This window comes from Botrytis byssoidea, assembly GCF_014898295.1.
Source record: "Botrytis byssoidea strain MUCL 94 chromosome Unknown BBYS_003, whole genome shotgun sequence".
Classification (NCBI taxonomy): Eukaryota; Fungi; Ascomycota; class Leotiomycetes; order Helotiales; family Sclerotiniaceae; genus Botrytis; species Botrytis byssoidea.
Window position 1 is genome coordinate 2,151,570 of NW_024065844.1, and position 25,753 is coordinate 2,177,322.

Consider the following 25,753-nt stretch of genomic DNA (forward strand, 5'->3'; position numbering starts at 1 on the left):
ATTTTGTAAATGAATAGGGGGCAAATTCATATTCCGGTTAAGGTGATAGTGATTAAATTGATGAGCTTCGCAATTGTCTGGATAATGAACGAAGTGTTTCGTTATACTATTAAGTTAGGCGGTGTAAGTTCCTTTGCGGTGCTTGTTTACTGTTTTGTATTATGTATATGATTATCTATGTATCTAGGCCTATGTTCGATGTCTTAGTTGTGCGAGTTGTTTCCAGTCCCGCGAAGACTCACCAAATAGAATACACTCACCGTCTCAAAAGACCATTATATTCTGCCCAGAGCTTACCATTCAGTCATTAAGTTTCGGCCACTTGGTCCAACTCTTGATTACCTTCCAAGAATCCTCCGCTCTCTTAGCATGTTCATCTGGGACATTCTCTCCCTTTTCAGCCATTGACCTGTTGAACAATTCCATACTAACCCATCCTTGATAACCCAAACATTCGACAATAATCCTCGTAACTTTTTCAACCGGCAAATACGCCCCCCTTTCACTCTCCCCCGCGAACAACCTCGCATTTCTACTCCAACTCATTCGCGCAGGCTGTTCATCATCCCAAAATGCATGCCCCATCACTTATGGCTCTTGCATTTTCTCCGCATCAACAACTTGGATATAAAAAAGTTTCTTCACGTCAATAGTCTTTGCTAATCTCTCCAAACTTTCATTCAACGCTTTCTCTGCATTTTCAGTTTTTCCATAAATAGATGAAGGATCTCCATATATCCTCCCAGTAATATTAAACGTATCCAAACAAACCCAAAATTTTCTCGATCAACTCTTGTCACGACATCCCATCCCGCTTCCCACGTGTCGAAAAAGGTACTCCAGCATAAGTTCTCGTAGGCGAATCGAACAGCTGGTTCTTCTTTCGCACCCATGTCGGCTACTTCCTGAAGATCCGAAACGATGATATCCATATCATCAGTCAATTTCTCTCGGGGTAGAAAGTTCGCGGGAATTTGTACGAGATCCGTTCCCAGGATCTTGACAATTTTAAACCAAAGCTTCATTTTCTCAATCTTCTCTGCATGCTCGTGTCTATCTTTCAAGCCCTCGTAGAAAGAGAATGGTTGCAGTCCGATGATGGTAATGTTTCGTTCGTCGCATAGCGCTTTTATGGTGGAAGCAGCATGGAGGAGAGCTTCTGGAGAGGGGGTCTCGGTGTTTGATTCGGTTCGTGCGAGATATTCGAGATCTTCATAGAATATCTCGAGACCGAAGATGTTGTGGGTAGACGCGGCGGAGAGCTTAATGGGCATGGAATGGATCCAGGCGCGACCTAGTGACATGGAGGATATAGCTGGTTTGAGGCCGTCCATTTTTATTGGTGAGAAAATAGGGATTTTTGTACGACTCTTGGGGGTAGTGGAGAAAATAGGAAAAATAAAGGGAGCAGAAGAAGAAGGGCAATTGTGATGTTGTAGATAAGTTTTTTTTTGAGGTTGATTAAATGCGAAGTGCTACTTAGATGTTATTCCAGCTTTGACTTGTAGAATTGGACCCCACGCTGCTCTATGACGACACTCACTTGAGCCGCTGTTGAGCGTCTCCCCCACATATTTGAGAGAGAAGGGATTATGAGGAGAGAAGTGTTTGTTTCTTCCTCTTGACTATCTAGGTCAAGGTAGATAATACTTCGCCCCCCTTTTCAAGATTTCATTCTCTCTGGGTGTCGCGCATCTGTCATGTCGGAATGTGCAGGAGTTTCGGCCGTCAAGCTTAAGGTTACATAACAACATCATGTGATCATCAAACTATTCTCATGCCGTGTTGAGCGACTGGACGATATTTGCGGAATCAAACGACGGATTGTTGAAAGATACAAGACTCGAATGGTCGCAGAGATGAGGGGTATCGAAATGCCAACTTTCTCTGGATCATTCCTCGTCAATACCAGGCTATTATCGAATGTGTTCTGATCGATATTGTCATCACAATTTTTGCCGTCGTTTCCTATTTTATTCGAAGGGCAAACGGTGTCTTTGATGTGATTCAGCTTATCCATCAGAGAAATCTTGCTACCATTTCTTGGAGATATTCGAAATGAAGATTCTTGTTGGCAAATAATTGCGTGGTTGTTTGCTATCAAGTGACTGGTATCTCATTCAAGCCAAGTGAAAAGTTCGATTGATAAGATGCGAATCGTTGGATTGGTTGTCAGTATGGAGACCAATAGTCATTGTCACTCAGAATACGAGACTTTGTTGTCGTTTTCTTCTGAAAAGACCTGTAGTCAAGGTCGCGCACCCATTGTATTTGTTCATCGATGATTATGCATGGCTGTCAGAAGACTTGTGATGGATACCCTACCGTTGAGGATATTCCCGCAGGTTTCATGTACTATTTCTCATGTGAACTTTGACACCTTGGGATTTATCGAAGGGTAATATATGGATTGTGGATTTGTGAATGTAGTTCAGGCTCCCAGACTGAGGTATTAGACTTGAAGAAATTCGATGCTTGTCTGTACTCGGAAATAATGGCTTTGTTTCTAGAAGACATTTGCGTTCCAAACAGTCCCTCCGAGATTGAACTCCCCCAAGAAGTTTCAGAAATTATACAGTACAAAAGATTCATATCTCTTCGACTCGAGACCCATTCTGCTGGTGCGGGGAAGATAGGAGGAAGCGCATGACCCCTCTATCAATTCACTAATCATCTGCATCTACTCATTCAGATACTTTTCCATTTCTTCCCTATTTAAATCAGCGCTCTTATTCTTCAATACTTTGTACTTTACTTGAATAAAACCACACTACAAATGCTTTGACTTACTCGCACATCATTACTCTTCATTCTCCCAACCTTGAAGCTTTACTTGCATCACTCAGAGGTTCCTCCCGCTGTTGTTCCAGCAAACCTGAAGCAATGACTACTGCACTGGATCCCAAACATCCAGACCTTCCCGGCTTAATCTTTGGCTGCCCCCCTTCTAAACATCGGACAAGTTTCATGAGACGCCTGCTTCGTCGCTATAATGTTCAAGTAAATGGAAACGAGAGAAAAGAAGACACACTTCGTAAGCTTGTCGAACTCGAGAACTCTATCGGCGAGAGAGAAAAGGAAGCACTTGTCAACTGGTTCGCTGGTGAAGGTACTCATAGAGCTCTAGCAGCTTTGTTAGGTGATGCTATGAAGGTAATTCCTCTCATTTGGTCCGAAGTTTTATATCAGATCAATGTTTCAAGGACCTTCGTGAAGTTGCTAATGTTTGGGTATTCTAGCCACCAATCACACCGAAAAGTATTGATGAACCAGTGGCCAAGAAGACAAAACTTGATGAATCTAATAATGATATCGTCTTTGCCGCAGTCGATGAGTGTAGGGTTTGTATGGAAAATCTAACACCGGAGAAGTTCCCACAAACTCGCATAACAAGCACGTGTGCACACCATCCAGCGGTCTGTAATCAATGTTTGACTAAACACATCAATGATCAAGTTCAGACCAAGGCATCAAATCAGGTTTCATGCCCCGAGTGTCTAGAGAAGGTTTCCGATGCAGAAATAAAGAAGTATGCATCACCGGAGGTTTTGGAGAGGTAAGTTATTTGCTTGTACTTCTATCTTTACTATACCAACTAATGTATTCACCAGAAATGGAAGAAGATTATTGAATATGTCTCTTCAGCATCTCCCAAAATTTACCTTTTGCCTTAGTCCTACCTGCGAATCAGGTCAAATACACATACCCGATCATCCAATGATGACATGCACTACATGTGCTTTCAAGACATGCTTCAATCACAAACTACCATGGCACGAAGATCTCACATGCTCAGAATTCGACCTCTTCAATCAAGCCAGAGTTCGACAAGAAGCAGTCTCTGAAGCATGGATTGCAGAGCACACCAAACTTTGTCCAAATCCAAAATGTGGAATGAGAATCCAGAAGAAATCTGGTTGCGATCATTTGACTTGTGAGTGTATGTTGTATGATTTTCATTGTATCTTTGTTACACCTTACAATGTCATAGGCTGACAGAGATTTGATCAACTAATAGGCGATTATTGCCTTGTCGAATTTTGCTGGTGTTGTTTTGCCGATTTCAAAATGATAAAAAAACGAGGCAATGATCATCACAAGGAAGATTGTAGGTGGCATACAAAAAATGAAAATGGTATGCCTGGACATGGTAGAAGACGTGAATCTGCTCCGAAGAAGCCTAAGGAACCGAAAAAGTCGAGGAGACCTACAAAATCGGAAGATTTCAAAAAATCGGATGCGGGACCGGCACCGAAAGAACTCAATGTTTCGGAGGAGCCAAAAGAATTAAAGGAAGTGAATCTTCAAGAAGAATCGGAATCAACATATAATCCGACTATTCCAGAGGATTTGAAACAGTCACATTCACCAGTCAAGTCATCTGAGGCAGCGGATGGAATGCAGCCATTTCAGTCAGAAGTTTCAGATGATATTAAGCTTTCATTTGGAGCAAATGTGACAGAAGGTTCGAATTTAAAGAGACTCAATCAACCTCAAGGACCGGTTGAGCCATCCAAACAAATGGAGTCGACAGAAGCATTGGGATTGAATATTCTAAATCCACTAAAACGACTTCGAGAGGAGTAAGCTATCATCATGTGTGTTTCTACACACGCTTACACTTTGCCACAAGTGCGATGTTATTCCGAAACCAACACTGCTGCATGATCTTTTGTCACTGGGTTTTCGCTGATGTTTCCTTTTTACAATGGCAGAGATGATAAGTATCCTTACTGCCATAACTGATGGAATTTCTTCGGCGAGTTTGAACAGCTTTCAGAGTAGCTGGAGAGACGATGCATATTATTATCACTATCATGAACGATGGCTCTTTTCGGTGGGTTTAGCCAAGAACTTACAATACGGGTAGATATAATGCATATCATTACTACCATCGTTCGAGGCTGTGTTGACATGAAGTGACTTTAAACACCCCGGACAAAGACTGCGGTGACAACGGGATCTCGAGGCCTACTTGGCAATCGAAGAACGCACTTTCACCCTTCTCTAACTTTCAAATTCATTTCGAAAGAATGAAATAAGGGATTGTCTAAGCTTTTCAAATAATGCAAAAAAAAATATCAAGCAGGTAGAGTGTTTATTCAATCTTTTTCACCATGAAGTTCACATGTCTCTCTATGCCAAGAAAGTAAGAAGAAATACCGGCACAATAATCCGAGAAAGAAACTCACCTTTCTTTCCACATGTAGTAAAGAACCCATCGAATGATTACTGGATTTGTGGATTAGTCTGGTTCCAGGGGCTTGGACATGGTGATTCGCTTCGTGACGAGACAACGTCGCACTAGTAAGATCCGTGCGTGTTTCTAATTCCTTCGTGAACCTTGACCCCGAAACTTCGTACATCCATTGTGAAGTTATTGTGCATAAGGAGAAAAGAAATGTGGATTGGGAACTGGTTGGGGATTAAGGTTTGCAATAGGCTAAAACCTGGGTTGGGGTTTGTTTGTAAAGCTTTCGAATATTTGTTTGCTTAGATTTTGTCGATTTGAGCGATTGGAATTTTACTTCTAGTGAAGTCTTCTTTTGAATGTCCACGACAAGCTCTCAATGATGTTTTCTTCAATAATAATAAACAACAGGCTTGATAAAGTACATCTTTGAATTATGATCATATGAAATAGTTCTTCATCAGATTCTACCTTGAGTCCCGATTGGACGATATTCCCAAACACTTCGCGCACAGACTAGTGGTAACCAAGATGCGAAGTTCTCACATCACCATTGCATTTTTGCATTTTTGCGACCATTTGACAAGGCAAATTCTGTGAATACCGTTGGCATGAAACGCGCGATCTAGCCTTAGATTATCGCGGGTAGGAAAATCCAACCGTGTCCGTTATGCATGTCGAAAGAATTACTCGTGGATGTGTGGAGGTTGCTCGCGGCCTCAACTATTGTATGCTTTGTCCTCCCCCCGCGATTTCTGTCACTTTGGTTGATCTGGTCGTGATACTTTGATGTATGGTGTACATGTTAATGGAGTATTGAAATCGAGAACTGCGGGACAGAAAAAAGGAATTAATGAGTGGATTAGATTAGATGGATTGGAATGGTGCTGGTCACATATGTAGTTGAATCTTAGTATACCAATGTAAGATCTCATTCCTATTCTATACTCACGTCAAAATGTTGGAGTATCAAGACTGATTGAAAATTCAGACCACTCGAGGGCGTCATGCACCTTACTCAATTTTCTCTCTTAGTCTTCGCGACAGGAACAGGACTATGCAATGCCTCTCTTCTTCGTCGAACCCCACAGCCCGCACCAATATCTACAGCTTCAACAACTCTTCAAACCGTCACACCATCACCTACATCTCCAACTCAACCAGAAGTTACAACACCACCGGGCCTCAAACTCGCTCAAATCGCAGGCATTCTCACAATCCTTCCAGAATGCAATCGCTACATCCTCTCAGCATCCAGCGTTGTCTCCAGCGCTGTCTCTTCAAACGTCGCATCAAACGTTTCTGACCAACTAATATTCCTTAGCACAGCCGCTGCAGCCAGTATCTCCATAGCACAAGCTAGCATCTCCGCCGCTGATGCCAGCGCTTCTAATGCCATCGCCATAGTTCAATCATCCGCGTCGGAAGCATTAGCAAGCGCGAGTGCGGAAGTAATAAATGCCCAAGCAAGCGCCAGCTCAGAGCTCGCGGCAGTATCAGCATCTCTTCTTTCTGCGGCAGCTCTGGCAACATATAGCGCTCAAGCAGCGGCACAAGCTAAAGGAGCTGCGGCGACGGAGAGTGCGTGGGCGATTTCCAGTCAATTGGCTGATGCAACTTCGGCAGTGCAGTTCTCGAAGGCGACGACTTTACCAATGACGGTCGCGGTCGTGTTGATTCTTGGAACGAGTTTTGCGAGTAGTGTTGTTAGTGTTTTGGTTTATCGATTTATCTCCAAGAGGAGGATCAAGCGGGAAAAGGAAAATGAGAATGATATGAGAGATGCACAGAACAGGAGTGGAAATGGATACTATGGTGCTGGTGGAATGGAAAAGGGTCTAAAGAGCTATAGACCTCCGCGCCCGGGGACATCATACAATTACCCCGCCACTCAACACTCCTCTGTTTCAACCTCACATCGGAACGAAAAATACATTTCCCGATATACCCCCAACCCGGAAGAAGAAGTTATCAACAGAGATTATGTAGAAGGAAACTACGAAAGAGGCGATGAGGATAATTATTCCACACACGATATTATCGACATTGAAAAGGAAATCGCAGAGATGGATTACCAGATGAAAATGGCCGAGGCGGAATTAGAGCGAAGAGATAGAGAACGATCTTTTAGAGCGAGTGAGAGTGGATTGAGCAGAAGTAGTAAGAGTATTAGCGTTCTATTTACTCCTAGAGATCTGCCCCAAAAAGCAGGAGAAAGGAGAGGAAGTGGTGCGAGGAGTATTATGAGCATGGGAATCGGCGAGCGATTAAGAAGCATGATGCCTTCATATCGACAATCTCAGGCGTCTTCTTACGAATCGAAAGAATACTCAAAAGACAGCACGCGAAATTCGTCGCGAGAAATGACCGAGGGGTATTTAGAGGAAGGAGAAGAAATTATCTTCACATTGGATGAAAGACCACCGCCCTTACCGAAATCAAACCCAGCCGCGGTAACGAGGCCAACGCATTCGTATACGAATAGTGATACGAGTATTATGACGCTGAGTCCGAGTGTTTATGATGGTGGTGCGAGCAAGAAGGGTTCGGAGCCGGGGAAAGGGAAGGGGAAGGGACCTTTTCGATTTTCGATTGGGAAGGCTTATTGATTGAGCGTCTCGTGGCGCAGTGAACGTTGAACAAAGATATTTTGTAGTTTTATTAGATATTTTATTTTATTTTACTTTTGGGTTGGTTGGGTTGGGTTTGTGGTTACGGAGAAAGCAAGGGATAGGAAAATGAGGCCAGGATACCAGAGATTTTAGAAGATCATTTATTTTAGTTTTAGGTTACTGTATATGAATAATGAACGAAACTTTTGGGGTATAGATTACCCATTCCAAGAAAGTGGTTTCTGATAGTGATTTCATAAGAATGATAGTTTTTATTGCCGCACTGTACTCTCTTTCGAGCATGAAGAGATTCAGAGAGTGATCCGTATGAATCCGAATCATCAGGCGTGGTTGTAGGAGCAGTAAGTTCAGTACTAATTCCTCGCTGTGTGTTTACTCTCTGAGTTGCCTGGCGATGAGAAATATGCTTTGCTCTATAAGATCGTGAAAAGTTACTTTGTCGAGAAGAAGTTTGGAGAGAACACTGAATATCCACAGGAAGTAAAATCCCACGCGATACCCGAGATCACATATACCTAACTCTCCTGTATATCCACACGTTGGCATTTTATATGGAGCCATTATACCTCTCGAGGTTGCTTTTTCCAGCGCTGAATGGAGGGTTGGTTGATTTAGTGTCAGTGAATCTCGCTTACTCCCGACTTGCTTCAATGAATCAAAACTGAGCGGGGAGATTTGTATTACTTGAAACAGGCGATTGGAATAGCTCATGTCAGCAATCATGAGATATGGGATAAGGGATGAAAAATGAGAAATTTTTGCACTGTGAAATGTTGCACTTTTTGTCTTGGCTGGAAGCTTTTATAATGCTTGCGCTGAATCTTAGCTCAAAAGATGAGCTGATAGCACTTGCCAATTTTATTAATTCACCATCAAATCTTCGAAGATGAAATCATGTGCTCGTGTGGAGCATGCTTCAACCGTTGAGGCTAAAGCATCTCTCCTTAGGTTCCGACTTCAGACCTTGCTATATAAGCCTCAGGGTGCAGGCTGTTTATTCGACAATTTCCAGCAACTGTCTCTTGGCAAGCACTTTCATGGATGGAATTAATGGCATTGTCTAAGCATCAGAGCGTTAACGAGATCGTATGACTTGGTGCGGCATGAATTAACGAGACGATATACCGGTGTTGATTTTTACCCAACGTTCTCAGAATTATGCTCTCCAGATCAATCGAGAGAATCTTGTAATGAGAGAGAGCAAAAATAATGGAATCGATCGCACAGTCACCGTATGATAACAAGTGCGCTTGCCACAATCACTCATAGCTAATGTTCAAACAAAGACTGCATAAATCATGTAAGTTCGCATAAAGTCGCTCTCGGGTTCGCTCTCGGTCTTAGCAAAAGCTGTTCTGAGTGGATAGTCAAGCTTAGCGACTGAATAATAAGTTTCCATGTGGAATATTCATGAGGAATTTCTTTGTTAGAGGCTGTCAAGGTACGATTCACCAAGTGACAGAAGAACAGAAACGTAGTGTATGAAGATGAATAACACGCAAGTAAGTAAGAACTGCCCTCTTCAAGCACATGAGGTTGCCCACCCTCGTAAAATATTTGTAGAAAAATAGCATAAATGCTTCTTGCCCTTTCCCCCAAAACTTGAGAAATGACCCAAGCAAAGGGATTGAAAACGAAAAAGGGTAGGGTCACTTCGTGGCAGTTTTGAATCTCCAATATTGAAAGTTCAACAAACATAAGTTCGGGAAAGAATGACGAAGGGATCAAACGCTGGAAGATACGAGCATTGTCAACTTGCAGCTTTTGTCGTCATATTCGTCATAGGTTTGAGACGAATAAATATTACTGTCGTTCTTTGAACAAATTATCAGATTAAAACTCACTTGAGCCTCGAAACATGCCATATCGAGAACCGGAACGTGCAACGCGAAGAACGAAGAACGACTACCAGACCCTCGAGCTCTGGGCGCACCCATATTTAGATTCGCTTAGAAGTAGTTGAAGTGATTATCTCAATAGGTTACAACACTGACGTCTCTTAAATATCTACAGATAGGAAAGAAACTTGATTTGCTGCATGGGGGAGTAGTGAATCGATTCATGGGTAGATACCACAGGAGCTGTTGTTTGTTATTTGTCATGTTTGGGGGTCAATCATGATCTTCTCAGGAGCAGGGCAGTGAATCTTTCCAACTACTTACTGTATTAGAAGAAAGCATCCATACTTAGGTATCTAGGTACTCGAAGAAAAGAACGCTATCCAAATGAGGTTGACATTCCAAGTCACAAAGGTTGTATTCTCCACCCCCACAATGTTGAGGCGAGGGGTAAACTCTTATCCGAGACCCATTTTTATTCCCCGCAATCAACCAAAATTCCAAACCTCAAGCAGTAGAAATGCAAGTCACTACAGTCGGCATAGTAATCCGATCTCCAAGAATGGATGAAATCAACTCCGTTGAATAGCGTAGGTTAAGTAATCTGGATTTCTCCTCTCCAAGCATCTCATTTTCACTTTATGCTTACTATCATACAAACAAACAAACAAACAAACAAACAACTGCAAACCATCAATTGAAATCTCATATCAAAAACCACCAAAATGGCTGTCAAAAAGATCCTCCTCCTCAACGGTCCAAACCTCAACCTCCTTGGGACTCGTGAACCCCACATCTATGGTTACGATACCCTCGCCTCCATCGAATCCTCTCTCACCACCTATCTCTCCTCCCTAACACCCTCCGTCACTCTTTTAGCCTTCCAAACTAACTGGGAAGGTGCGCTCATCGATCGTATTCACGAAGCGCGTACTGATGGCACCGATGCTATCGTCATAAATCCTGGTGCTTTCACACACTATAGCATAGCACTGCGAGATGCGTTGGCTGGTGTTGATATTCCATTTGTGGAGGTACATATTAGTAATGTGCATAAGAGAGAGGAATTTCGTCATAAGAGTTTTCTGAGTGATAAGGCGGAAGCTGTTATTTGTGGGTTGGGCGTTTATGGGTATAGAGCAGCGATGGAGTGGTGTGTAGGGTATTTGAAAGAGAAGCCAAAAGCGTGAGGGGGGGGGACGATTAAAATTCGATGCGGAAGAGCGTGACATCAAGTGTATATCTAGATATGCAGTATTTCAAGGAAAAGCATATTGAACAACCTTAAAACTCATTGATAGAGACGAGTTGAACAAACTTCCGAGTGGTAGTTATTGTCAGAGAGATCTTCAGCTATCCCGGGAATCTCGGGTTTCCAAGCGAAGTATAATATCCGATTTCTGGAGAGCCCTCTTAGATTTTTGACCCAGATTGTAAACAATTCGACTTGTGTAGTTGCTAATGAAGAGCGGGAGATTTGGCTTTGGGCTAAAAATCAGTAGCATGTGGTATGCGTCAGATATCAATTCCCGGAATCTGAAATCCATGGTCTTTTTATGCAATATGTCATCTTCATTGTCAAGCTGCATATCCGTTTAGCGATGTATCTTCAGTTCAATGATGGGATTTTCACAATGACAACAAGAGTCACAACAGCCGTTTTGAAGTAAGTGTATAGGCTCAACCTCGCATTTGGCCTGTAGCTTTATCATCTCATCAATTTCAACCCCAAGGGGTAATGTTCCAATGGAAAAGACTCTACCAAAGCTCTCACCTATGCTCGCATGTCCTCAAAGACCTTTGGACTCTTGATACCGACTTCTAAGCATACGGGTGGCTTATTTATACCCAGGATTTGTTGTCAGATTTTTGATAATCCGGGGAATAGTTCAAATTGATTTTCGAAATGGAAGTTGACTCTGGGATCACCTATTGATATTAAATCCAGCTGGATTTCTCGCCGTATTCTTAAAATATTTCATGATGATCAAAAAATGGACAAGGACTGTAACGATGGCCGTAGATTGTGCAGAAATATTATGAGGGACTCAATCAATTTTCTTTATTACGCTCAATGGTTTGAGGAGTTGCAAGGGAATTTTTCTCAGTTGTCGTTCGAATGTATATGACAGTGTGCATAATATTATATTATATTGACAACATTGTCGCATGGGACTGACCATTTCTTTGAGTTGAGTGCTTGCTGCACTTGAACACTGTGGCTTTCTCTAGTCTTCTACCAGAAAGCATAGGACATAGCCGTCGCCAAGTAGCATATAACTTGTGGTTTCATCCAAGTGGTTCGACACCCAACTTATACTTGGATGTTGAAAATATGAGCTAGAGTGTAAGAAGACTCAAATAACAGTAAGAATTTGTCTCGGAGCTTGGGATTAATATCGCTGCAAGTAAATGCATTACACCGAGCTATATAAATAGTATTAAAACTCACTAAGAGTTCACTAATATAGCCATACGCTCTATCAAAAATGACCTCAGGGCCACGAGTCTATGATTGGTAAATTATCGTTCCGAAACTACTGAGAACACTTCTTATAACTCTCAAGCTGTTCAAAAGCTCATTTCCCCTTCCTCTCAATCCTCTCATTCCTCTCTTTAAGACAATGATGGCAATCAAGATCTGAAATTGACGACAAAATTACAAAAATAAATCGCTATTCAAGATTTGAAACGCCTACAGAGGTCATGATCTCGTCAATAACGTCATAATAGTATCTTTTCCGAACGAACAGACGTCAGAGCCTTGATAGAGCCCGTGACGAATTTGAGCATTTTTGCAGGTCTCTCATGGGCAGGTATGTAATCTTTTATCCCTCCCTGGCTTTGAGAAAGTCAGGCTTGTAAGATGGGCTTGATCCGAGCTCCAAACTTCAAGTGAATTAGCATATTCTCCTCGGATGTGGCTTATAGATTCATTTCGAGCAGTATAAAGACAATGGACTTGGAGTATCGAAGTAACAGCGAGAACATGCCTCAACAACTGAAATGCTAAGATCTTAAGGGGTAGCAGGTAAGTGCGCAGCAGAAGATTTCAGATCATTGGCTATTTGTCGCGCGCTTTCGAGCTCTAAAATCACATTGTTTATCATATGCTTCCCATCCATCCTGTACTTCTATACTCAGCATGACCTTCCTCACGATTCTTCGCTGCGAGTGAATGAAAGACATTGTTGTCATCTGATAGCTGATTAATTTAACACTGTGCGTATGAACAAGATCGTCTAGCTGTTAGTTAGAGTATATAAAAAAGTATGTCTATCTATCTAGAACCACATGGGCAATAGTAACATTTTGCAGCAAAGATATTAAGGAGAAATTCAACCAAGCACCAGATATGGTCACCGAAATCCCCAATGACCAGTGGATTTGAGGTAAGAGGGAAAAACATAAACGGAATAAATGCAATCCTCTATTCTAGTGGACTCCCGAGTTTGTTACTTTGACAGCGAGGATTTAAAAGTGATAGAGGAATCTATCCACGACAGGGCGATTGCGAGATGTTAAGTTATCTCAAGAACCAAAAAGAATGCTCTACCAGCGGGTGCCAATACCGAATTGCGAACTTTAGAGGAACACTTTCTGAAATTCCAAACAGTACAACGCGACGGGAATTCCACATAGCCATAGTATCTTTTGGTATCCTTTTTTAGTACATATCTGATGTTGGAAACAAATCATTGTGCTCGTTTTTATACTCACCTACGGATTATTTATTGGAAGGGTTTGTTAACTGAGAGTTTAACCACGATATTCCCTTGATAAACTTGGATATCTTTGTATAGAACCGCGCGCCGAATGTAGATGAAGTATATAAATAGATGAGGGTTCGTACTGGCTACGGTACACTCAAGCTGTTCAGGCCAGGCAAAAGACGTCAGGTACGACTTAGCACGTAAATGTAATATACTTGTCTACAGCTTAAACCCAGTCGTGGATATTCCAGTTTTGAACGCCCTTCTCCGATGAGCCGAGGAAATACAGTTTCTCCTTCGATACTTCTTATCGCCTTGTACTTAATGTTGTCATTGTTGTCCACTGTCTACAATCTAAGATGATGAAGATTCAAAACGATATCAAAGTTCATCCCTCACAACAAATACAACCATAACCATAACTCCAGGACTCCAAGACCTTTCACCCCGATGGCAAAAACCACAAGCAGGGAAAACTTCACCAGCTATCGAGTTCAAGAGCCGCAAAACAATACCAACGCACCCATGATACGATCATTGGATTTTAGAAGCATGTATCATGCCATGTAAAGCATTCATACATAGACCTCTTTATATCCGAACTTTGATATTATTTACGTGCGTATCAAGTCTTGTTCGGTAAGTTGATCCACCGGGGGTATCCAGTATCCAATCATCGATGTGAATTTGTATGCGAGATTCGTTACGAAATCTCATGCTCTATAGAAATGATTTCTCACTTTAGATACAAAGGATGTATCCTCTTTGCTAGTATACGAATCTTGAACCCCATTCCTCGTCTGCAAAATTAATTATTATAAAGTTAGCCGTCCACATACATACATAAAAAGCATCACTCAATCTAGAATTGAAATTCTCAATCTAATGCATAGCAGATATCCCCCCCCCTTCTCCCAAATCAAGAGGGAGTAGGTTCCTTTAAATAGTCGGCATAAATTCCGTCTGGAATTGAGCGATAGGAGATGGAGGGGGAGACTGGTGTGAAGGTGGGGCTTGAGGGACTATTATTATAAGAGCCTAAGTCGGGGAAAGTATCCGGCTCTATTTTGAACTATTTAGATGTTAGTAGCGAGAATCGAAATGAATTATATGTGACGAGCAAACCGGGTATGCATTCACAAGAAGGGGTTCTGTCTTGGGCGCAAGGATTTCTGCAAGGCTAGGTGACTCTTCATTTGTGGTAAGGGAATGATACTTTTTATTGTGTTTGTTCAGGAGCACTCGGGTGACAAAACAACTCGTGAAATATGCACACGAAGAATGCGCGCATCGATACCGATGTTGATGATGTGACTCATGCTTGTCCCGTTGAGAGGAAGTTTCAAAGCCATCAACATTACGAACACAATTTACATATCGACATATGAAAACTGAGGCGCCATAAGTCTCTCGAAGAACTTGTATATCCATCTGGTTGATATTAGGAAACGCCACCGGAGCATTGGTTCCCAACAGAGACTCGATCGTTTGTTGAAATTGGTGGCCAATGGTACTTAAGTGAGTAGGATCCATTTCACATATATCCAGTGAGATCTCTGCCAAATTTTAGACCAAACATTAAATGTCGAAAGGTGCACTTACTTTCCGGAGATTTGTCTAAAGCAGCCTCCGAGTGTAACTTCGACCGGGCTTTCAACCGAAGAATATCTGACATTAACTTTTTAATTTCAGACAGATGACTCAAACCTTGCAAACTCTGATTGTCGGTGATAGCTCCAGTATTTTCTCGTGTGTCTTTTGGTGGGGTGATTTCTTTCCTATAGCGTAACAAAAATTGCAGTTGATCTAGAAGCTCTGTCGACAGTTGAGCATGCTTCTGAAAACACTCTAGGAGATGCTTGTACCAGAACGCAATGGCATACGTGAGCAGACCATGAAATCCTTTTACGACTACAGTAGCCCTTTGAGCTTCCGTGAAGTTACTTGGAATTAAATTGTCGCAGGAATTCAGTATGGCGATACAAGAGAAAGAGATATTGAGATGTGCGCTTTCACGTGACAGAAATGGCAGCTTCTCTTGATATTCTTCGTCAAGTAGATATCTATAAAATGTTAGCCACCTCATCCTTAAAATTCTAGGGATCCCAAGGGGTTTGCTACTCTCTTGCTGAAAAATGCACAAATTCGACTGTATTTGCGGGACCATCTTCTATAAGAGGACGGCAGAGATCCAATGCTCTTTTCCCGATTCTTGTTCTGGATGTAAGAGTCCGATTTGAACGATCAAGTGCAACTCCATCAAGTATTTCGTAGTTTTTAAGTACTCGATAAGAACATGCCATCCATTCCAAAATACGAATAGCCATGAATCTTGCCGTCTCGGGATTGTTGGGATCCATGATTCTGTCGAGAATTCGACCATACCTAGTAGATATTAATCACATATCCTGGTATAACGAGTGATATCTTACGCTGCTTTCAAACCTCTCGGTAAGCTCATGACTGCCCTTTCCAATGCTTCATCACTGTAGCAAAATTTGAGCTCGTCTAAGACTAGCCGAACCCATAAAAACATACCTAACAAAGTTAGTATCGCTGTTTCTTTTATGGCATTGAACTTGCTTACCATTCGCCTTTTCTATCAAAGTTTTTTCAATTCTCTTCAATAAGTCCTGATCGGAAGTGTCAAGTTTAGACATCTTGTATTTTAGGTAAGACTGAATGTCTTGATTGACTTCTTGGCGGCTGTCCAGAGCGATGTAGGGTTGTTTGAGAAGCCTTGGGCGAATGTGTGCTTCTTTTCGACTAGAAAATAAAACCTTGCATTGAAGCGCTGGACCGATACAAATAGTGCGAAGTTCTTTCAATATCGCTTTTTGATCTTCCTTTGAACATTCATCCAAGCCGTCGATAACGATTCTTGTAGATGCAACAGTCTGTAGATGCTGTGGAACTAAAGCTCTGAGCTGAGTCATTGTGCAGTCTAACCCTCGATAGACAAACTCATTGGCAACCAGAGTGGAAATTTCATGATGCTGTCTAAGAAATTGAATTGCAATGGTTGCTAGGATCTGCTGGCAAACGTTGCCAGAGCTGCGACTGTCACAATAATAATAGCATGTAGTCAATCCAGGCCTCTATTAATCTTTGGATTATGTACGAGCATATAACGCTCTTGCCTTGAGTAATGAAATTAGCCATGTTATTACCTTCGAATTCTATGAAATGGGGGCAGACCTGATCCCGGCTTGCCATGAAGCCACAGGCACGGATCTTCTGTATTGCTCTCTATCCAACTCTTGAATTGCTGTTCCCCCGCCATCCACTCGCACGTCTTGTCATGTCGCTTTTTGGAGATTCTGTCATGCTCAGTTTCTTGATTCTTCCCATCAAGAGTAAACCATGCAATAGCGTGTTGCAAACGAGTAGCTTTCGCATTCTTTTCAATCTCTTCGACCATTTCTAAGTCTCGCTTCAGTCTCAGCTGTATGTCTTCTTGCATTTTAACTCGTGACTCTCTTGACTCGACGATATCAAAAGAAGCAGCCTCTATGTCGATAAAGTCTCGATGTTTCTTCAAAGAATTGATGATGGAATCAAATCGACTCCCGAAATCCTTCCAAAAGGAAAGAAAGATAACATGCCAAGCTAAATTCTGTTTTCAGTATCGGTAAAAGGATCAGAGTTGATCTACTTACCTCTTTGTCGAAGGAATTTGTGAGTACGTTGATGAAATTCCAGAATGTTAGTATATACTGTAGCAAGCGATTGCTGAAATTCGATGTTATTATCAAAAGCCTTTTGATATCGGTCAAATCGTGGTAAGGCTCCACCAATATCAACATATGCTGAAATCAAGGCCTCGAAAATATCACGATGGTGACTCGCAATCTACTAGAGAATAAGCCTGAAGCCTGTACACAAATCATGGGATACCAACTTGAAGCATAAGTTTTATTGGAGCCTATGTACCAATTATCATCATCACTTTCTTCATTCGATTAGGTAGAAGGGTACGAACCCATATGAACGACAAGTAAGGTGTGCCATTGCATAAAGTTTCAACTATCTTCGAGTACTTTTCAACACCTCGCAAGAAAGGTTCGATACGGCGTAGATTCTGACCAGATTGCCGTTGCCTTTGTGAGCTATCGATCTGGCGAACGGCCAGCCACACACCTTTTAACTCTGTTGAGGCGAAGTTATGCGCATCTTTTTGGGAGATTAAAGATTTGAGCCTCTTGAACGCACCAGCAATGGTATCCTGGGGGCTTGCCGTGAGGTATCTATAACAGTATGATTTACTCTATATCGAAGAATTATGTTCTATAGGAAATTGAAAGCGACCGAAGAAATGCATCAGCTTTTCATGGTATTTGTATTGGTTAAATGGAACTCAAGGCGTTCTACCAGGCTTCCGTGATGAAAGTTAAGTTGCACCGCATGAAGGCTTAGCTAAAAGGTGCAGTGAAGCTGGACATACGTGGAAGTTTGCTGTGAACCTCTCATTCGTCGATTATCTCCATTGTACAGTAGTATGCTGTAGGGATCACTTGACTCGCTAACGGCGCTGACGAATACAGTTGGCATGCAGGACCTCCACTCCTCAGGAAATCGTACTGGCTCACTTTATTCTTATACACACAACACTTGTTTTATTTCATCCGCGATATAACCTTTACGAAAAATAATTGAATTAACGGTCAATCAACCTTACCATAATATGTATTTCTCTAGCTGTTCATTGCTGTGGTACTGTCTTTACGAGTTCCTCCAGACGAAGCAAAGTTTTCAATCTTGACGATGTCTTACAAAGAACGACCAGCCAAGCGTATGCGGGTTAACAATACTGGCAACCATGAAAGTAAGATCAGAGCAGATGAGGTATACTCGCCTACCGTTGAAAGCTCGAATGCCCTAAGAACGTTTGAACGGGAAGCATATGAATGTTGTTATGGGATGGTAAAAAAGATTTAGATATCTCTAAGATCCTTTCAAAAATTAACAACAGAGTAGTTGAGCGATATCGCCGTAAAGAAACTATGCAGTTCAGAGACGCATTCAACTCCTATAAACGTCGAATTTCATGGCCCTAATCATCTTTTCTCGGGTGATGATCATCACTCAACTTCATGCGACATATCAGAATTTGCATCGGCCAAGATCATCAATGACTTGGTAAGTGTTCCAGAGATCGAAATGCAGTTATATTGACATCCAAAGATTGAATTCGGCCATGGTGGACACAGTCGACGGATGATCAAACGTTCTGAAAAATTGCGTCGACTGTGGTTTTTGAATGTAATCATTTTTGGTCCAGAACATTTTGCTGAAAAGATAGGGGAATACTTATCAATCAGAAAAATGTATCTTCAAGATCCACTTGGTTGTGAATGGTGCGTTCCGTACCATAACCCCCATGCTATGACCCCCGACACGGGGGAAAGTTGTGATGACAGACTTATCTCTCTTGGTTCCTGGACATCACGATATAGAGGAATTAAAATCTGGACCAGATCTTTTAGCGCAGTTGATGGAAGGGGAGGCTCCTTTGAGAGAGACCGAGCCACCCAAAATTGTGAAGACTTCTTTATTCAGGTAAATTACTAGCACATTCATCAAGGTATCTTCCACAGGGGCTTATGGCATCTTCACTATAGGCATCAAAAGCAAGCTCTGACTTTCATGCTACGTCTCGAGGAAGGTTGGACTTTTGATGATGCAGCTTCTGACATATGGAGTTGGCGGAGTGATGTTTCGGGGCGATTCAGGTACACCTCCTAATTCTTCTAATCAATTTTTGTGTTGACTGAAACCATTAGTTACGTAAACAACGTCACCGGATACAGCACATGTGAAGCACCTCCAGAATTCCAAGGTGGTCTACTAGCAGATGATATGGGATTGGGCAAGACGCTCACCATGATATGTTTGATAGCCTCGAACCAAGCTTGCTTGGATTATGGATTACCGCAGGCTCATTCTCGTCCTTCTGAATTGAGGCTTTCGAATATTTCAAAGGCTACACTACTGATTGTACCTCCAGCATGTATGTTCCATTCCATGATAAGGGAGGTCATTGTCCAATTCTAACGCAAGAATAGTGATACAAGCATGGAAGTATCAGTTCCGATTGTAAGTCTACGCATATTTCTGTCAAATTGAAGTTGCATGGCATGCATCCTTGCACTCGTGCTACATTTATGTGGTACTAATATATCTAGACATCTCGTACCGCAAGCACTAGCATGCCATATCTACCATGGCAACAACAAAAAAAGCATAGATTTTCTCAGACAGTTCGATGTTGTCATAACTACATACCACACTATTGCGGCCATTTGGAAGCATCACAGCGCTCATCCAGATGATGAATCTTTATATTCTCTCACATGGCATCGCATAGTACTAGATGAAGGTGAGTACAGTATGTAGTATAAGCTTCAAGCTTGTTCCTAACTTCAATAGCTCATATAATCAAAAATCCTCAGAGCCAGCTAGCTCGAGCTTGTTGTGCTCTCAAAGCCACAAGACGATGGGCGATAACCGGAACTCCGATCCAGAACAAACTTGCAGACTTCGCCAGCATTGTAAAGTTTCTGCGCGTTTATCCTTATTCCGATACAAGAACTTTTTCAGAAGAAATTACCAAGCCATTTAGGAATTCATCCTCGATGGATGCGAAAGGGCTTTTACGACTCAAAACACTTGTGCGCGCCATTACCATCAGTCGCACAAAGACAGTTGTTGAACTTCCAGCACGGGTTGACGAGATCCACCATCTCGATTTTACCTCGGCTGAGCGAGAGAAGTACGAGGCCGAGAAAGTGCGAGCGAGAGTGCTACTGGAGAGACCGATCTCTTCTGGGAATCAGAGTGGAAAAACATTCAATGCGCTGTCACTACTCAACCGCTTACGTCTGATCTGCAATCACGGTCTATTACAGCTTACGCCTACTACAGATCATTTAATGTCTCAAGGGAGTGATGTTGTCGCGTGTTGCTCCATGTGCGGCGACTATCTACAGGAAGAGATCTTTGGTGACCCTTTTTCTTCGGGTATTGATATTCAACGCCAACCATTATGCGAACAATGTATTCTTCAAGACGGAGACAATTGTTCTCGATCTCCGAGTAACAGTTCAAACTTCCCAGATACAACAGAAGATTTGAGATCTGTGGCACCACAAATAGCTACAGATACTGCATTTTCTGTCCAACATATGTCGACAAAGATCAAAGCGCTTCTGGCAGATCTCCATAAATACAAGAATGCGGAGAAAAGGTCAGTTCATTCCAATAAAACCAAAAAGTATGTCAGGAACTAATGTGTGATAGTGTCGTGTTTTCATACTGGACGAACACTCTTGATCTTGTGCAAATGATGCTGGATAACCAAGGAATAAGCTACACAAGAATTGATGGGACGATGTCCCTCTCCAAAAGAAATGAGGCTTTAGGTGCTTTCAAGAACAAAGATACTGTTGGCGTAATTCTTGTCTCAATCACTTGTGGTGGTGCAGGGTGAGTTATGTCTGTTGCAAGTATTCCTGTTTTAGCAACTAATGGATATGAGCAGGCTCGATCTTACCACTGGGTCGAGAGCATATCTTCTCGGGCCACATTGGAACCCAATGATTGAAGAACAAGCTCTCTGCCGTGTACATCGAATTAGTCAGAACCGAAATGTTACTACCATTAGATATTTGATGCATGATTCGTTTGAAGAGGTAAGCTTGCCCACTTTTGTCTTCCATCGGGATGAGATTTGATGAGAGCTCCTGGTGAAACTTATGAGATGCTGATAGCTTATAGCAAATTGTGTATCTTCAAAGGAGAAAGGAGATGCTTGCAGATGTTACGTTTAGTCAAAATTGCATCTCAGAAGCTGGTGTCGATATGAGCATTTTACCAGTATGCTTCCCAAGTCAACCTTCAAATCTCGGTTGTAATTCTGACAAACATCTAGTACTTGAAATCTATCTTGGAGTAATATCATAGGATAGGTCTAAGATTATTGCTCAGTTATTTAGTCGCACCTTACAAGATGTTACTATTATCTAGTAAGAGCCGAATTCATAATGTTGACTGCAGATTCGCTATCGTCAAGCCAGGATACTTTCGATGTCGGCTTTAAGTATGTTTCTCCGCCAGCAAATCGAGGTATATACTCGGTACGACTGTAAAAATACTAGAAGTAGTGAGAAAGAGGTAGAATTCAGAGATATAAAAATACTCGGATAGCATACATAGATAATCTTTGGTTTAGGAGAGCGTGAAAGTCAAAGTTGAGTGCACAATCGAAGGATATCAATTGATGATTGAATTGTTCAATGTAATTAGGGTCCGCCACAGACAGATAGTGGAATGGGTGGAGGAGAAGCTGAAATCCGCGGTCGAACTCGAGCTGTGGATGACCTGCTTTTAATGGACTTTTGGTAACTATGTATGAAGAGCTGGTGATATATAGATATGCACTGATAGCAGTATGTACACTCGTCCATCTAGGGAGCAGTAAAATCAGTACAAGATATTGATGAATAGTGAAACATTTGACAATGAAAACAAATGTGCTGCAGAACCAAAAGATAAGGAATTGTGCACTTGTACATGCAATCCCAATTTTTAAGCGCGATTCTGATACACTGTGTTAATTATTTAGTTGTTGGTCTTGTGTGTCCTAGTCACATAGGATTGGCGACACCCAGAGCAAGTCATGCCATGCTTTTATATATGTGTACTACACCTCCTAGTTTGGGACAAGCGAATGTACTCAGGGGTATGTGGATATTCGAGATGTGATTGAATATTGAATATTGAATATTGAATTCTAGATTATCAATGAGTGTCGAAGATGATAGAGAGGTAAATGAATTGTAATAAATGCATGCTTATGCAATTGTATTGTATTGTTTTGTGTAATCATTTAATGAATAAGAATGATAATTCAAAATGATGAGAACTCATTTGGAATTCTTTTTTTCTGATTCAAGTAGTATTTGCGGAGACGTAAGCAACATATCTCTAGGGAGCCACATTATAATAATCTCACATAGATTTATTTGAAGAGTGTAATGAAGGAAAAATCCACGAATAGCCGTGATGGAACATCGTTTGATACTGAATGATTACAGTAAAACCATCAGACTAGTTTTAGTCTTCTCGTGGCTTAGGTCAAACGCGTATCAAACGTATTAGATACCCCAATCTGCCTAGTTGAGGTGGAGGTAGAATGCATGATGACGAGGACGACGACGGAAAAGACGGGGAAGAATGGAGAGAGTGGAGAATACATGGAGAATGCAATGTAAGAATGGGAAGAAGATAGGTGTGTCAAGTCGTGAGATATAATACCGCAGCGGAACAAGAGCGGATGTTGAATGGAGACATACCCAAGCATTCATCCAAAAGCATTCAACACATTCCAACCCAGAATTCACCCTTCTCACGAAACCTTTCCCAAAGAGAATCCACCAATTCTGTCCTCCGTTTGCAATTCCAAATACGACGTCCGTATCTAAAGTTCACTCCTTCCCAAAGCAGCCATCCAAGCGATAAGTAAGTTTTGCACGGAGATGGGGAAATTATCATCACCGAAAACGAACAGAATGAATCCCACGCACGATAAGAATGTATGTGTGTGTGTATGTATGTATGTATGTATGTATGTATGTATGTATGTATGTATGTATGTATGTGTGTATGTATGTATGTATGTATGTATGTGTGTGTGTGTATGTGATGGAATGCAACGCCAACAATTGATTTTTTGTAAATTCAATTGTATACGAGTACGTACTAACTAGTTTGATAACTTGATAGATTATATACATTTACTAGGTAGCTAGTACATACATATATATATATATATATATATACACACATACCTACATATATATACATACCTACCATACACATTACATACTTCTTGGAAACATGAATATTATATCCAAGTATTTATCTATCTACTATCTATCTACTCAAAATACAACAACCTCTTCTCTTCCTCTTCTCACTGAGTAATCTTACAATTTCCTTCACATTATATTAAATTTCACGATTATATGAATCAAATGAAACAAAGCACAAATCACCCCCATCCATACATAATAACCATAACCATAACACCAAAAACAAAAAAAAATGACCCCTTTACCTTTACCTTTACCTCTCCCTTTACCCCAAAGATACGCCCAAGCTTCACACCTCTCTTCATCATCTCCACTGCGTCATTTCAGCCTCAATCTGGCCTTAGCAAAAGATTCCATTCTGATAAATGGTTATCAACCACCATCACGTAAATCGAGACTAAGACGACTACCGTTGAATTTAGTGCGTTTGCCCATTTTAGAGGAATTGGATGGGATGAGTACACTTTTGGGTGAGTTTGACTTCTTTTGGAGGGTTTGGATTGGAGATGATGATGTATGGATTTTGTGATGTGAATTATTCGAGGTGGAAATATCTTGAAAGGAAAAGAAATCTATGAGAGCAAAGGTTGGATTGATGGTTGATGATTGATGATTGATTGATCCATCATTTGATTGTGCAATTCTTGGGATTCGTTTGCTGATTATGGTTGGTTTTACCAAACGATTAGTCTCAAAGGCTAAAAAGGTATGTGTTCAGTGTTTTGTTTCGTTTGCTTCGATTTGATTTGGAGATGAATAATGGGTTATGGATGGGCGAATGGCGAATGGCGAATGGCAGATGGAGGAGAGAGCAAGGGAAAATATCTATCATTTGAAAGCTGCGCAGGTGGGCAGATGGAGGTTCAATTGATGAGGAAAGGGGAGAGAAAGGAGAAAAGAAGATATAGAGATACATCATTCATACATACATATAACTAACAATCACTTCTTCAGCCAAAATTTGATTTTGTCCTCCGAGTAAGTTCTCCTTCCCAAGATTCCAACAGATTCACACTTCTTTTTCAACCCAAACTAACCTCCCCTCCTTCAGTTGATAGATCTCAACAACGTCCCTCTAACCAGTGGAACTGCATACATAAAATGGCATATCTCTTCCTCTGTTGCCTCCGAGCATTCAGGACAAACCCCTCGCTCCCCTATCAAAGAACATAAAGTCCATTGGGATTACAGCCGATCCATCCCCGTCCGTCTCACAATCGATAAATCAAACCATCTCTCCGAATGTCTTATCCATTTCGAAGTCATCCAAGATTATAATTCTGGGGCTACTTCGAAAGGGGAACGAGTCACTTTAGGACATATTACGTTGAATCTGGCGGAATATGTGGAAGAGAGTGAAGTTGAGGGCGAGGAGGGTGTGGTGAGGAGATATTTAATGCAGGATAGTAAGATTAATAGTACGGCGAAGATTGGAATCAGAATGCGACAGGTAGAAGGGGAGAGAAATTTCGTCGCGCCAACATTGAAGAGCGCACCTGTTTTTGGAGGGATTGCGGGAATAATGAAGGGCGAGACGGGGGACAATGGTGATGATGTTTGTAGTGAGTTTACATCCTTTTCTTCATCATTCCATTTATCTCACAATGCGCGAATGCGACCCGGGATGCCATACTAATTCTTCCATAAAGATATGCCACAACTTCAAAAATCCTCCGATAAATCCGATCTTCACGATATGTATCGACGCGCCCTCGCGGCCTCTTGGACTTGTTCTCTTGCCGAAATGCCCGCAGATGAATGTGTCGAAGATATATTCGCCGGAGGAGATGGCTGGAAACGCGATCCGGATTCTTCCAATTTCGATCACAATGAGTACAGTCGAGATATGCCTCGCATAGTACAAGATGATAGGGAATTGAGCGCGAGTGGGGGAAGCGGAGAGGACTTGAGAAGACACAGGAGAAGTCATAGTGATGCGAGTCAAAAGAGCAATCTTACCACATCATCTTCTGTTCCTGGAGGTGGAAAATTGGGAAGAGCAGATGGGAGAGGTCATCGATATAAGAGAAGTACCGATACAACACGTAGTGGGGTTTCATCAAGTGGAGGCAGGAGCGTGAGTGCACAGTCTGGACTGTCGAGTATGGGGGATAGAGATGATGAGATGTCGATTATGGGGAGTGGAGAGAGAGGAAGACAGGGGAGAGGTCTGGGTCATATTCCGGGGAATCATCACGGGTATGTGAGGCCGAGGGAAGTGGATGAATTTGATATGAGAGAGGATTTGGTGGCGTGGAAATTACCCGGGGAGGTTTCCTAGATGGATATGGATATGGATATAGGTGTGGAGGGGAAATGGGGCTTGTGTATAGACAGATGGTAGATTGGACTGGGCTGTACATTGGATGCCGAAAAAGAATAGGCTGGTTTCCGTTTGGGCTTGCGTATATATGGAGTTTCTGGAATTTCTGACCGGGACATGGCCAAGAAACATTGGAGAAGCATAACATCATGGATAGGCGGGCGGATGGATGGATGGAGGAAC

General features: G+C 41.8%; 8 protein-coding genes across 8 annotated transcripts; 5 read left to right on the plus strand and 3 right to left on the minus strand.

Annotated features, from left to right (window-relative positions):
- Window positions 1-300: 300 nt before the first annotated feature.
- EAE97_002062 (uncharacterized protein) lies at window positions 301-585 on the minus strand (the record flags this gene model as incomplete). Its single annotated transcript, XM_038872573.1, has 1 exon — window positions 301-585. One exon carries the CDS (start codon window positions 583-585, stop codon window positions 301-303), a length of 285 nt encoding a protein of 94 aa, XP_038737131.1.
- A 3-nt stretch (window positions 586-588) lies between these two features.
- Window positions 589-1,334, minus strand: EAE97_002063 (uncharacterized protein; the record flags this gene model as incomplete). The annotated part of the gene is made up of 2 exons (XM_038872574.1): window positions 589-739; window positions 772-1,334. 2 exons carry the CDS (start codon window positions 1,332-1,334, stop codon window positions 589-591), a joined length of 714 nt encoding a protein of 237 aa, XP_038737132.1.
- A 1,549-nt stretch (window positions 1,335-2,883) lies between these two features.
- Window positions 2,884-4,587, plus strand: EAE97_002064 (uncharacterized protein; the record flags this gene model as incomplete). Its single annotated transcript, XM_038872575.1, has 4 exons — window positions 2,884-3,153; window positions 3,240-3,556; window positions 3,612-3,940; window positions 4,019-4,587. The coding sequence occupies 4 exons, from the start codon at window positions 2,884-2,886 to the stop codon at window positions 4,585-4,587; spliced, it is 1,485 nt and encodes a 494-aa protein (XP_038737133.1).
- Window positions 4,588-6,198: 1,611 nt separating this feature from the next.
- Window positions 6,199-7,800, plus strand: EAE97_002065 (uncharacterized protein; the record flags this gene model as incomplete). The annotated part of the gene is made up of 1 exon (XM_038872576.1): window positions 6,199-7,800. The coding sequence occupies one exon, from the start codon at window positions 6,199-6,201 to the stop codon at window positions 7,798-7,800; it is 1,602 nt and encodes a 533-aa protein (XP_038737134.1).
- Window positions 7,801-10,387: 2,587 nt separating this feature from the next.
- EAE97_002066 (uncharacterized protein) lies at window positions 10,388-10,852 on the plus strand (the record flags this gene model as incomplete). Its single annotated transcript, XM_038872577.1, has 1 exon — window positions 10,388-10,852. One exon carries the CDS (start codon window positions 10,388-10,390, stop codon window positions 10,850-10,852), a length of 465 nt encoding a protein of 154 aa, XP_038737135.1.
- A 3,442-nt stretch (window positions 10,853-14,294) lies between these two features.
- EAE97_002067 (uncharacterized protein) lies at window positions 14,295-17,926 on the minus strand (the record flags this gene model as incomplete). The annotated part of the gene is made up of 12 exons (XM_038872578.1): window positions 14,295-14,447; window positions 14,501-14,931; window positions 14,978-15,438; window positions 15,497-15,760; window positions 15,808-15,913; window positions 15,963-16,435; window positions 16,497-16,515; window positions 16,574-16,984; window positions 17,035-17,227; window positions 17,277-17,300; window positions 17,358-17,622; window positions 17,820-17,926. 12 exons carry the CDS (start codon window positions 17,924-17,926, stop codon window positions 14,295-14,297), a joined length of 2,907 nt encoding a protein of 968 aa, XP_038737136.1.
- Window positions 17,927-18,139: 213 nt separating this feature from the next.
- Window positions 18,140-21,329, plus strand: EAE97_002068 (uncharacterized protein; the record flags this gene model as incomplete). Its single annotated transcript, XM_038872579.1, has 13 exons — window positions 18,140-18,298; window positions 18,353-18,514; window positions 18,560-18,725; window positions 18,784-18,934; window positions 18,997-19,107; window positions 19,159-19,385; window positions 19,441-19,471; window positions 19,561-19,754; window positions 19,805-20,621; window positions 20,675-20,860; window positions 20,916-21,066; window positions 21,152-21,250; window positions 21,306-21,329. The coding sequence occupies 13 exons, from the start codon at window positions 18,140-18,142 to the stop codon at window positions 21,327-21,329; spliced, it is 2,478 nt and encodes an 825-aa protein (XP_038737137.1).
- A 2,150-nt stretch (window positions 21,330-23,479) lies between these two features.
- On the plus strand, window positions 23,480-25,528 carry EAE97_002069 (uncharacterized protein; the record flags this gene model as incomplete). The annotated part of the gene is made up of 5 exons (XM_038872580.1): window positions 23,480-23,717; window positions 23,937-23,953; window positions 24,202-24,225; window positions 24,299-24,809; window positions 24,897-25,528. The coding sequence occupies 5 exons, from the start codon at window positions 23,480-23,482 to the stop codon at window positions 25,526-25,528; spliced, it is 1,422 nt and encodes a 473-aa protein (XP_038737138.1).
- Window positions 25,529-25,753: the final 225 nt, after the last annotated feature.